Here is a 14,285-nt window from a genome sequence, read left to right on the forward strand (position 1 = left end):
CTGGCATAACCACAAGGGCCAGTATGAAGAAGATGCAAAATGCAAGAGCAGAGAGGGCGGTGAGGAAACAATGGCCAATGATGTGCAGAATTGGACCGTGCCGCACCAAGGGTGACACTTGGAAGAAGGGAATATAAATGCCACTCCCGTTAGCCTTGGCCTCTCAGATCAGCATTGACTTGCAGGTCTTAGTTATCAGTGACATGTGTCAACTTGCCTGGACATTTCACATATCAAGGACTCTAAATTATATTGCCAGTCGCACCTCATTTGCGACTACTACTTGCAAATCTCCAAAGTTAAGTATTGTCAATTGCTTTATAGAAATAAAACTACTAATGTCATTTGTTTGAATTGTTGTACAGCATTCTGAGAATGCTGCAACCCATGGGCACCCTATTAGCAATGAGTGGGCAAGACCCCACAATGTTGGTTTTCGCCAAAAACCAATACTGTCCTTTCTCATATACACATGGCATAGCCTTGTCATACAAAATGTGTAAGTTCACCAAATTTGCTGACAGTACTAATATTGTGGTAAACAACAAACATTCCACCAATCTAGAGGCTCATGCTACCAAATTACTCCTTGAATTCCTAACCTGTTTCAAAGTAAACTCACTTTCTATTAAGTCTAAACAAAACTAATGATATCCAGTTCAGCTCCAATTACAAAATCACTCAAGATATACTTATTGTACATGACAGTCAGTAAATACAAAGTGTACAGTGCACCAGATTGTGAAGCCTTCATGCAGACAGCAAGGCCATTTGGGAACATCATGTCCTTCGGACCTTAAAAAGGTTGTCCTCAGCTATCTTTGTCATTAGGACAGTCTCACATATTGGAGACATTAGTGTCACAAAGTCCACTTGCTTTGGGTACTTCGAGTCAGTTATGTGCTATGAAACTATCTTCTGGAGCAATTCACACATATCAAAGAAAATTTTCATTCTACAGGAAAAGATCATCTGAATTACTTACAGAGTTTCCCTGAGAACATCCTGCCATAAACCTTTTACGAAACTAGGGATACTTACCATTACTTCCCTTCCCAATACATTTATTCCACAATGAGATTCGTGGTAAACAATCCTGTGCACTATGAAATCAATTAAATTTGCTAAAATCACAACACAAGAAGATAGGCTGACTTCCTTTGTGATTTCAAAAATCTAACTCAGTTACAGAAAGTTATACAGTATTCCAGTATTAAAATTATTAATTGCCAAATAACATAAAAATTATATGTGAATTAACAGTGCATTATTTAAAAATAAAATAACACTGTACCTACTTGATACAACTTTTTATTTATTGCATGAATTTTTAACATAGGCATAATAGACTCCCTAGATTTTCATTTTTATAGTTTGTTATGTATTGTTACAGATACAGTAACTTCTGTTTGTTTCTAATTCTATGTTTTTATTTTTCCCACAACTACACTCCTGGAAATGGAAAAAAGAACACATTGACACCGGTGTGTCAGACCCACCATACTTGCTCCGGACACTGCGAGAGGGCTGTACAAGCAATGATCACATGCACGGCACAGCGGACACACCAAGAACCGCGGTGTTGGCCATCGAATGGCGCTAGCTGCGCAGCATTTGTGCACCGCCGACGTCAGTGTCAGCCAGTTTGCCGTGGCATACGGAGCTCCATCGCAGTCTTTAACACTGGTAGCATGCCGCGACAGCGTGGACATGAACCGTATGTGCAGTTGACGGACTTAGACCGAGGGCGTATAGTGGGCATGCAGGAGGCGTACCGCCAAATTGCTCAACACGTGGGGCGTGAGGTCTCCACAGTACATCGATATTGTTGCCAGTGGTCGGCGGAAGGTGCATGTGCCCGTCGACCTGGGACCGGACCGCAGCGACACACGGATGCACGCCAAGACCATAGGATTCTACGCAGTGCCATAGGGGACCGCACTGCCACTTCCCAGCAAATTAGGGACACTGTTGCTCCTGGGGTATCGGTGAGAACCATTCGAAACCTTCTCCATGAAGCTGGGCTACGGTCCCGCACATCGTAAGGCCGTCTTCCGCTCACGCCCCAACATCGTGCAGCCCGCCTCCAGTGGTGTTGCGACAGGCGTGAATGGAGGGACGAATGGAGACGTGTCATCTTCAGCGATGAGAGTCGCTTCTGCCTTGGTGTCAATGATGGTCGTATGCGTGTTTGGCGCCGTGCAGGTGAGCGCCACAATCAGGACTGCATACGACCGAGGCACACAGGGCCAACACCCGGCATCATGGTGTGGGGAGCGATCTCCTACACTGGCCGTACACCTCTGGTGATCATCGAGGGGACACTGAATAGTGCACGGTATATCTAAACTGTCATCGAACCCATCGTTCTACCCTTCCTAGACCGGCAAGGGAACTTGCTGTTCCAACAGGACAATGCACGTCCGCATGTATCCCGTGCCACCCAACGTGCTCTAGAAGGTGTAAGTCAACTACCCTGGCCAGCAAGATCTCCGGATCTGTCCACCATTGAGCATGTTTGGGACAGCACGAACGCTGGTCCAACTGAGGCGCCAGGTGGAAAAGGCATGGCAAGCCGTTCCACAGGACTACATCCAGCATCTATACGATCGTCTCCATGGGAGAATAGCAGCCTGCATTGCTGCGAAAGGTGGATATACACTGTACTAGTGCCGACATTGTGCATGCTCTGTTGCCTGTGTCTATGTGCCTGTGGTTCTGTCAGTGTGATCATGTGATGTATCTGACCCCAGGAATGTGTCAATAAAGTTTCCCCTTCCTGGGACAATGAATTCACGGTGTTCTTATTTCAATTTCCAGGAGTGTATTTCTGTGAATTAACTGTACTCATTTGACACCCTAGCTTCTCACACACATTAACAGATCTACAAAATATGCACATAAAAATAAATAACAGAAGATATAATATATTAGAGCATCCTTGTCAGTAGCAGTGGCTGCTTCACAACTTATTAGACAGATACTCGCCAAGTTTATTCTAGCCTAAATTCTTATCTAGATTTAATCCCAGCAAGGAATATCAGTGATTCAGGAAAAGACAGACTGCTATGACACATCAAGTTGCCGACAGGTACAATTAAAAGACACTCACATATAGCTTTCGGTCATAGCTTTCTTCAGTAAAAGAGGCACACACACGCTCCCACATGCACACATGTTCCCACAGCAAGTACACCTCATGCACACATAACCACCAACTCCAGTACCTAGGGCAGGAATGTAACATCATGTGGTATACAAGCAAGGGAAAGGAAAGGGATAGTAGTGTATGGGTGAGGTGAGAGATGGACACTGTCTGGTGAAGTGTGTATGGGCAAGACTGCCAACAGGCGCAGTTTCAGGAGGTTGTGGGGCACAGAGGTGGGGAAAGAAGGACCAAAAAAGGAGAGTAATGGGGAATGAATTGGCAGAGGGCTACAAATAAACAGAGTGGTAGATGAGAATGGGGAGGGGGTGTCAAGACAGAGGGGGTGGAAATTATTGGGTGGAGGGTGTGGGGACAGTATGTTACAGTAGGTTGAGGCCGGGATTATTATGGAAGCGGAGAATGTATTGTAAGGGTAACTCACATCTGCACAGTCCAGAAAAGCTGGTGGCGGAGGGAAGGATCCAGACAGTTCGGGTAGTGAAGCAGCCATTGAAATCAAGTGTGTTATGTTCAGCTGTATGCTGACCCACATGGTGGTCTACTTTCCTCTTCACCACAGATTGGCGGTGGGCAACTGGTTGGTGGTCATACCAATATAAAAAGCGATGCAATGAGTGTGCAAAATGGCTAAGCAGGTATGGCTAGAGGACAAATATAAGGATGTAGAGGCTTATCTCACGAGCGGTAAGACAGATACTGCCTACAGGAAAAGTAAAGAGGCCTTTGGAGAAAAGAGAACCACTTGCATGAATATCAAGAGCTCAGATGGAAACCCAGTTCTAAGCAAAGAAGGGAAAGCAGAAAGGTGGAAGGAGCATATAGAGGATCTATGCAGGGGCGATGTTCTTGAGGACAATATTATGGAAATGGAAGAGAACGTAGATGAAGATGAAATGGGAGATAGGATACTGCATGAAGAGTTTAACAAAGTACTGAGAGACCTGAGTCAAAACAAGGCCCCGGGAGTAGACAACATTCCATTAGAACTACTGACGGCCTTGGAAGAGCCAGTCCTGACAAAAATCTACCATCTGGTGAGCAAGATGTATGAGACAAGCGAAATTCCCTCAGACTTCAAGAAGAATATGAAAATTCCGATCCCAAAGAAAGCAGGTGTTGCCAGATGTGAAAATTACTGAACTATCAATTTAATAAGTCACAGCTGCAAAATACTAATGCGAATTCTTTACAGACGACTGGAAAAACTAGTAGAAGCCAACCTTGGGGAAGATCAGTTTGGGTTGCGTAGAAATATTGGAACATGTGAGGCAATACTGACCCTACGACATATCTTAGAAGAAAGATTAAGGAAAGGCAAACCTATGTTTCTAGCATTTGTAGACTTAGAGAAAGCTTTTGACAGTGTTGACTGGAATACTCTCTTTCAAATTCTGAAGGTGGCAGGGGTAAAATACAGGGAGCGAAAGGCTATTTACAATTTGTACAGAAAGCAGATGGCAGTTATAAGAGTCGAGGGACATGAAAGGGAAGCAGTGGTTGCGAAGGGAGTGAGACAGTGTTGTAGCCTCACCCCGATCGTATTCAATCTTTATATTGAGCAAGCAGTTAAGGAAACAAAAGAAAGATTTGGAGTAGGTATTAAAATCCATGGAGAAGAAATAAAAACTTTGAGGTTTGTCGATGACATTGTAATTCTGTCAGAGACAGCAAAGGACTTGGAAGAGCAGTTGAACGGAATGGACAGTGTCTTGAAAGGAGGGTATAAGATGAACACCAACAAAAGCAAAATGAGGATAACGGAATGTAGTCGAATTAAGTCAGGTGATGCTGAGGGAATTAGATTAGGAAGTGAGACACTTAAAGTAGTAAAGGAGTTTTGCTATTTGGGGAGCAAAATAACTGATGATGGTCGAAGTAGAGAGGATATAAAATGTAGACTGGCAATGGCAAGAAATGTGTTTCTGAAGAAGAGAAATTTGTTAACATCGAGTATTGATTTAACTGTCAGGAAGTCGTCTCTGAAAGTATTTGTATGGAGTGTTGCCATGTATCGAAATGAAACATGGAAGATAAATAGTTTAGACAAGAAGAGAATAGAAGCTTTCGAAATGTGATGCTACAGAACAATGCTGAAGATTAGATGAGTAGATCACATAACTAATGAGGAGGTACTGAATAGAATTGGGAAGAAGAGGAGTTTGTGGCACAACTTGACAAGAAGAAGGGATCGGTTGGTAGGACTAGTTCTAAGGCATCAAGGGATCACCAATTTAGTACTGGAGAGCAGCATGGAGGGTAAAAATCGTAGAGGGAGACCAAGAGATGAATAAACTAAGCAGATTCAGAAATGTGTAGGCTGCAGTAGGTACTGGGAGATGAAGAAGCTTGCACAGGATAAAGTAGCATGGAGAGCTGCATCAAACCAGTCTCAGGACTGAAGACCACAACAACTACAACAACAACAACATGCAATGATTGCAGCTAACTGTTAAATGACATGGCTGCTTTCACAGGTGGCCGAGCTGCTGACAGGGCTGGGACAGGAAGTACTGTTATGGGTGGGTGGAATGGGCAGGCTTTGCACCTGGGTCTTCCACAGAGATATGATCGTTGTGGCAGGGAGTTGGGATTGGGAGTAGCATAGTGATGGACTAGGATGTTGTGGTGGTTGGGTGGGTGGCAGAACACCACTCACTTTAGGTGGGGTGGGAAGTTTCTCAGGTAGGATGTCTCATTTCAGGGCACAACAATAGTTAATCAAAACCCTGGTGAAGGATGCGATTCAGTTGTTCCAGTCTCGGGTGGTACTAGGTGATGAAGAGGCATCCCTTTGTGGCTGGTTCTTGGGGGTGGTGGGAGGATTGTGGATATGAGGGAAACAGCATGGGAGACCTGTTAGTGGACTAGTTCAGGGGATTGTGGTTATCTGTGAAGGCTTTGGTGAGACCCTCAGCATACTGAGTAAGGGTTTTTTTTCATCAATGAACCTGAAGTAGAGTATGGGTTTGGTGTTTTGGGAGACTAGGAAGGTTTCCTCTAGATAGCCCATAGAAAGGTTGGAGTAGAAGGGTGCCACATGGGTGCCTACGGCTGTGCTGTGGTACTGTTTGTATACCTTCCCTTCAAATGAGAATCAGGTGTAGATTAGGATAAAATTAGTTAGGTATATGAGGAATGACGTAGTGGGTTTGGAGTCTGAAGGATATTGAGAAAAGTAGTGTTCAACAGCGGTAAGATGATGGGCATGAATGATGTCGGTGTATAGGGAGGTGGTATCAACAATGACAAGTAGGGACCCAGGAAGCAAAGGGGTAACAGTAGTGGAGAGTTGGTGAAGGTAGTGGTTGGTGTCTTTGGCATGGAAGGCTAGATTATGGGCAATTGTTTGGAGGTGTTTGTCATTAAGGATCGAAATTCTTTCAGTGAGGACACAATAACCAAAGACAATGGGGTGTCCAGGACTGTTGGGTTTGTGGATTTTGGGGAGCGGTGGGTGTGTGAGGTGTCTTAGTGGTGAGGAGGGAAATGGATTCAGGGAAGATATTCTGGGAAGGGCCTAAGGCTTTAAGCAGGGATTGGAGTTTGGCAGAGTTTATAGGTGGAGGAGTCAGATAACTGGAGGAGGCCATCTGCCAGTTAGTCACTGCAATTCATAACAGCAGTGGTGAAATCTTTGTGTGCAGGTAGGATGATTAGGTCAGGATTTGTTTATTTCTTCTACTGAAAGGCTGGTGACTTGGGGAAGGATGGTGAGGCTGATTTGGAAGTAAGGAAGTCCTGAACGGTGACCAGGGAGTGGTTAGGTGGGAGGGGGAGGATCATGGTTGGATGGTGGTATGAACTGGAAGAGGCAGAGTTCAGTGTTTAATTAGGGTGGTTGGGGTGGAGGAATTGATGGCAAAGAAGTTCTTCCATTGTAAGGATCAGGAGGAGAGTAGGTCTTTGACAATACCAGAAATATGTTTATGTTGCTACATCTTTTGCTGAAAGCTAAATATTAAGCAACGTCAGTGCGTTAACATAAAGTGATCTGCCAGGATAGCCGAGAGCACTAACGTGCTGCTTCCTGGACTTGGGTAGGCGCGCCGGCCCCGGATCGAATCCACCCAGAGGATTAACGACAATGACTGGTGTGCCGGCCAGTGTGGATGTGGTTTTTAGGCAGTTTTCCACATCCTCCTAGGTGAATACCGGGATGGTCCCCACGTCCCACCTCAGTTACACAACTCGCAGACATTTGCAACACGTCCACACTATTTCAGGATTTACACTAGACGCAGACACCTGGGGTACACTAATTCCGTCCTGGGGGGATATGGGATGGGGGCAGGAAGGGTATCCAGCCACCCCTTAAAATTAACCATGCCACATCTGTACTTAACCCTGCTGACCATGCGCACAATGTGGGTTAAAGGCAGTAGCAAAAGTGCATTAACATAAAGTGCACATTTTTCTCATTAAGAAACGAAGAACCATAGTAATCTAATCTACACATAAGAGAAGGCAGAGCAACATGCCACCAATAGTTCATTCTGAATGAATGTTGGTGTTTAGTGCATGACATGGAAGCTGAATGCAACAGGGTATCCTAAAAACTCAAGGAGTCTGTTTGAGGTTCCTTCTAAAAGACTGCCAGACTGTTGTATTTGTGGACTAAGTGCAGTTCTGTTTTAGAATTACCACATCCACAACCACACCACATTTTCTAGAGAGGTTAAAATCCTCTTCTTCCATTTTCTTCCTCTATAACATATTTCAACATGTCACTTTTTCCATTGGTATGAACACTTATTTCACATATGTCAGTAGGATAACACACATCTTTGTCATCCTTCATCTGAGCTACCAGCCAAATCTGAAATATAACTCACCAACAGTCACTATTCCCTTACATGTATTTCCCTCTCTGCTTCATATTCCAAAGACAGTATACAACAGTCAGATGGAATTATTAAAATTATCATAACTTTTGTCCTAATACCTTGAAAGTGACCAAGACCTCATCTACCAGTGACTTGCTTATCATACCTGTAATACCCACAACACTGGTAACACTGGGAAGTAGCATCTCCTATAACTGCCTTCAGTTAATGAATGACCATAAGACTTGTGTTGCTCCCAAGTTCTACTAAAATGTCTATCAATTCCTTGCATGTTCACCATTGTCACAAGCTTGTAACAAACAAACTTTCTTCCAGTAGCTCTTCCCTCACATTAGTGTTTCAGTCAAAAGCCATTATTTCTGTTACTATGGACTAATTCCGTACACCTATGAGTATTATGTCCCCTCTCAGAAGCCAGTTGCTTCCCTTATGACTACCCTTTTATACAGTTATTTTTGTCTCATATTCTACTTTTGGTTTTTATTTTCATCTTCCAGTTTGGATATTGAATATTCATTTCTAGCACCACTGAAATCCCTTCAGTGCAGTGAATTATTACCACCATTCTCTCCTTTACATCTGTTCCAACCTCCTACATTTTCAAAAAATTTTTCTTTTGTTTTCTTCCATTTTTTGTAACATGTCCAGTTGCAAAAGGAAATCTAACAGCTTATCAGCTTGAAAACATTGTCCCAATAATTGTTCTCACAGTTTTGGAATAATCATGAGATAACAACCTCATTTAAACATCCACACTTTAAAAGTTCATCAAATATTGCAATTTTTTAAGATCATACCATAAGAATCTCCTACAAACACCCCACTGAAGACCACATGGCACTAAAGTTAACAATTAAAGGCACAATTTCTTTTTCACTCCATATGACCAGTATCTGACTTTAAATGACATTTCAAACTGATTATAAGTTTTGAACTCTTCAACTTTTATCAAATCCAACTGCTTCCCCTTACTGTGGTCTACTATGAATCTTCTACTCCTTTCTTTTTTCTCCTATTCTGCATTTCAAAATTCTGTCTAGGTTTCTTTAAAAGCTTGTAAAATTAATACTGGATGAGGTTCTCCTTCTGGTTTTAAAGTAGGAAGTATTAGGATGCTTATATGCCAGAATCTGATTGTTTTAGAAAGTGATTGTCTCCCACTAGTTACTTTTAGGAGGGATGTCCAACACCCTTTCTTCTACTTTTATGGTGATGATCTTAACTATATCATGATTTAATGTTCTCCTCTACAGCCCATATGTAATTACACCCAATCTGGTAATATACTGATTAACATGGGTTACTTGTCTACTTTCATCCATATCTAGTCTACCTTCAACTCATCACCGTGTCCTCTTTTCAAACTTTCTGCATGATAATTTGCAGTCATGCTTCTCTTCCAGCTAACACTGCTGTGTTCTCATCTACTTATAATAATAATAATAATAATAATAATAATAATAATAATAATAATAATACTATCGTATTTAACATCAAATGATTCACTGCGTAAGTATAAAAACAGCAAAGAATACAATTCTTGATAGACAACATGATAATACATTCTTCTGAAAACATCATTGTTAAAATACAATAAGATTATACATAAATGGTTTATTGTTATTTACATTTTATAAACTCTTCTTACTCTGCGTGTAACTATGATATTATTCTAATGTGCAGAAAGGGTTTTATAAAAGGAAAGTAGGGTGCAATTCTTCCTTGAGAATGGTTACTTTTGGCAACTATGTGTTCCATACTTCTAAATGGGCCTCCAAACTCACTCAGAGAAACTGATTCTGCTTTTTGTTTCTAATTTATCCATATGTCCAGTTAACTGAATTTGATCTGCAGAAGTAAGGCTGTGGGTACCGGGTGTGAGTCGTGCTTTGGTAGCTCAGCTGGTAGAGCACTTGCCCATGAAAGGCAAAGGTCCCGAGTTCGAGTCTCGGTCGGGCACACATTTTTAATCTGCCAGGAAGTTTCATAGCAGTGCACACTCCACTGCAGAGTGAAAATCTCATTCTGGAAACATCCCCCAGGCTGTAGCTAAGCCATGTCTTCGCAGTATCCTTTCTTTCAGGAGTGCTAGTTCTGCAAGGTTCGCAGAAGAGCTTCTGTAAAGTTTGGAAGGTAGGAGATGAGATACTGGCAGAAGTAAAGCTTTAGGTACCAGGCGTGAGTTGTGCTTCGGTAGCTCAGTTGGTAGAGCACTTGCCCGCGAAAGAGAAAGGTCCCGAGTTCGAGTCTTGGTCGGGCACACAGTTTTAATCTGCCAGGAAGTTCCCAGAACATTATTTCTGGGTCTGAAAGTTTACTTTAGTTGCAATATACTGTTTATTTAACTTCTTCAAATGTCCACCTTTCTTCTGTGTGCAGTGGTCCTGATCTACATGGCAGTACATTTTAATGACTGTTATGCACTTTCTGATCTTGTTGCTCAAAGTTTCTATTCCTATACATTGATACATGTCCTTTGATAATAATGCCCAAATTCCTTTAATAGAATTCCAAGTTCAGTAATATGTATATTTTTCTACTTCCCCCTTCTTCCTTAAAACGTTTTGCTGTCCTTGGATTCCAGAATAAAACATGTTATAACTTACTTAATGAGCAAAAATTTTCAGGGAACTTTCCCTCTTTGAACAATAGTTTCCTACTGTTCCTTCATTTTCAAGTAATTTACTATTATTGTCAAGTTCTGTATCTTCTTGATTAACAATCACTTCTGTTCAGGATGTATTATGCAGTTATCTAGATGTCTACTGTTTTTATTTCCATATTTTCTGATACACACTTCCACCATTTTTCACTGTATCTTTCTTATTACTCTCCTTTCTCAGTAGGTGTTACAAATTTGGTGACCACATATGCAGGTTGATCTTAGATTTTCAGTAGCGTGTGAATCTTCTTTTTCTTCTTCTTCTTTTGCTTGTGCCTTACTCCCATGTTTCACAGGGTTGGCATGGTTAGGTTCAGACTTGGCAAGGTTAACATGAAGGGGTGGCCATATACCCTTCCTGTCGCCACCCCATACCCCATGGGATAGAGTTAGTGTACCCCATTGCTCTGCGTGTAGTGTAATCCATGGAATAGTGCAAATGTGCAGATGTCTGCAAGTCATATAACGGGGGCGGGATGTGGGGACCAGCTCAGCAGTCACCTAGTGGTAGGTGGAAAACTGCCTTAAAACCACATCCAGGCTGGCTGGCACACAGGCCTTCATAGGCCACCTGGTGGGTGGATTCTATTCAGGGCTGGCACGCCTAACCAAGTCCAGGAAGCAGTGCATTAGCACTCTCGGCTACCTTGGCGGGTTCAGTGGCATGTGAATCAATATTTAATATTGACCTTAAATGCCATGATGTTCTATAAGACTTACTTCTTCACCAAAAATTGTCCTTCTAGTTCATGACATGCTTTTATAAATCCTTCCACAGATATTATATGGTTTTGTGTACAATAAAGTCCACATTATTCAGGAGATATTTTCTTTTAAATTGAATCAGTAGACAGCACTTTGTGTATCCAAACAATGTTTATTAATGTGGAAGGAATAACAATTCTCTTTATGTGCTTCAGATGGTCATTGATGTGATTCACATTTCAAGAAGTCTCCAGCAAAAGTGTCTCAATAACATGCATCTAGAGTTCTTTCAAATACAGAAATTAATATAACATAGCATTAAGTTTTTCAACATTAAAATCAGTAACTCTTGTCTGATGCTAGGTTTACCTAATTACAGAGATGACTCAAAAGCCCTTTCAGAATATGCAAACAAAATTTTCTAACCAACATATTGTACCATTTCTAAGTACCATTATACAATAGTGGAAATAAGTTGTAAACAAATTTTCACTCCACTACAGATAGTAACAGAGAACAATAGATCATAGTGATTTTTATAACAAATGTCAATTCAACTATAGACAAGATCAAACAACATTAGATTAGAGGAAACAGCAGTCCATAAAGCTACAGGCAGTAAAAAAATAAAAAACACACACACACACACACACACACACACACACACATCATTCTAAATTGCTGCTGCATATAAACACATTTAATTCACCACAGAAGAGTTATAAGTACCATTGGCAATGAGAGCTGCATTAGCATGGTCTTGTGTAAGTCTGTCAGAGGCAGTATCCAGTGCCACAAGGCCTGCTGCTGCTAGCACACCCACTTGCCGCATTCCCCCTCCAAGGGCTTTCCGTAGGTACCTTGCTCTGAAACACAAAATATGTTGCTCAGAATACAGTTTTTAATGACACACTAAAGCATTATTTTAAACAGTTCTCAGTATTGTATCCAGTTTGAGACTGAAAGCATTTTACTAATACTCACATCAGAAAACAGGTAAGCCAACATTTGAAAATAATTAACTATTTTTAGTTTTATTTGGTTGAGCTCAGGAACTATTGGAGGGTTTTTGATACAGCTTTTAGTGATGGACTGATTCATGAGGTAACTTTGTGTATACCACTAGATATTACAAACAAGTCATGGGACCATGTTCATGTGAAGTTGAGACAGGTCACTAATGACAAATAACCTTTCCATTTCCCATAAGAAAAATTTGTCAAATTTCAGAGCAAATGCTTACAGAATTGCTAACTGTAAGTGGTTGGCACTGGGACTGCATCAGTGAATTTGATGAGAAAATATCACATTGAAAAAAGTGTGAATTTCGTTATTACATTGCGGCAACTTTGTGACAAATGATAAGAAAATCACTCAATTGTCAATAAAAATATTTTGAACAGGTACTCTACTGCCAGGATCACAAAAAAAACTTTCTGTGTAACTGGGATTCAGTATCACCAGATGAAGTCAAATACAACAGATGGATTATAAAGTTCAAAAGATATGAAGTATCTGAGAGGATTCAATAACAACTGAGCTGTAAAAACATACTAGGTCACAAATTATGAATAAATTACAACAGTTGGCACAAGAATTCTGGAGTCCAGTGACAAGAAAAGCACATCAATACAGTCACTAATTTAAAAGTGTTGTTAATACCTGTAGAGGCACCTCACTTCAGTCAGAGATGTACAATATATTCTCAATGATACATTTGTTGCAGCGAGAGGGGCAAATATACTGTAGAACAAGTAAATATCAGGTTATTTTCCAAAGAGGATGATTCTGTATAGGACAAAACATATCTCCATCCATTAACAAAGGCCAGAGCTGTAAGAAACTAGAAATGTGTACTGCTATATCTGGACTCCAGAAAAGCTTGGGGCCTCTAGGGGAACAGATTAAGATATTACTGAAAACATCAGTAAGCATAACATCAAAAGTTAAATTTAATTTTATCCTTTTCTGACAGTGTTGCTTCTGTGGCTATATTATTTTGTAAAGTAAAAAACAAATCACTTTCAGACACAAATAAGGATTTTTATTTCAATGGACATTTTGAGCCCTGGCGGCTCACCTTCAGGTGCTTGACCCATCTACATTGTTTCTCAACTTCAGGTTAATACTGGTCCTGTTGAGATTACATAGGTATATTACAAAGTTGCCCACTGAAACTACAACCACTACCTCACTTAAAAACCAGATAACCACTACAGGAAACAGTACATAATTTTTTGGTGTTTTCTTAGTTTTGCAAAAAATGCAGTCACACAATGTGCTACCTTGCAATATATGTATGTTCCCTTAACAGCACCAGTATAAGCATGAAGTCAGAAAATGATGTAGACTGATCAAGCACCTTGCAACAGTTCTTTATTTCTTCATTTCTTGTCCTTGGTGTCAACATGCAGCATTGATACACAGTCTAAAAATGGGTTGTGGAAGTACAACACTGACTAATTTAAATGATGTAGCCAAAAGGTGCACATTTGCGTTTCACAGTACTTTACTTTCACTGTTCACAATCCCCCAGTAATACATAGTTATATGTGGCCTATGCACTATTGTTTAAACTTTCCATAAGCCTCATTAATAGTTTGCAGGTGAACCTCCACATACTGCTACAATAGTTTACTATTGATCATCTACAAGCAATAAAACCTAACCACAAATTTCACAGTACTTGAAGAATAGAAAGGTACATATGGAGCACAAACTGTCGTTGTTTTAACACCTGGCCTGATTGTATTACACTTGTTTCATGGATGCACTGTTGTTGATCTAACCAATAACAGTTTCCTTGTCTGAAACTCGGCCATGGACTGACTGTCTTGGGACCAAAAATCAGGCATTCAAAGTCTTTGCCATGTAATTCCTGGTGCATAGAAATATGGTACAGGTG

General features: G+C 41.0%; 1 protein-coding gene across 4 annotated transcripts in view; it reads right to left on the reverse strand.

The window, feature by feature from the left end:
- The window catches only part of LOC126334613 (uncharacterized), a 209,442-nt gene that overhangs the window by 23,354 nt on the left and 171,803 nt on the right, over window positions 1-14,285 (reverse strand). For all 4 annotated transcript variants that reach the window (XM_049997020.1, XM_049997021.1, XM_049997018.1 and 1 more), the window contains exon 8: window positions 12,110-12,246. In XM_049997020.1, the coding sequence (XP_049852977.1) occupies window positions 12,110-12,246 (137 nt within the window). The remainder of the gene's footprint in view (window positions 1-12,109; window positions 12,247-14,285) is intronic.

This window comes from Schistocerca gregaria, chromosome 2, assembly GCF_023897955.1.
Source record: "Schistocerca gregaria isolate iqSchGreg1 chromosome 2, iqSchGreg1.2, whole genome shotgun sequence".
NCBI lineage: Eukaryota > Metazoa > Arthropoda > Insecta > Orthoptera > Acrididae > Schistocerca > Schistocerca gregaria.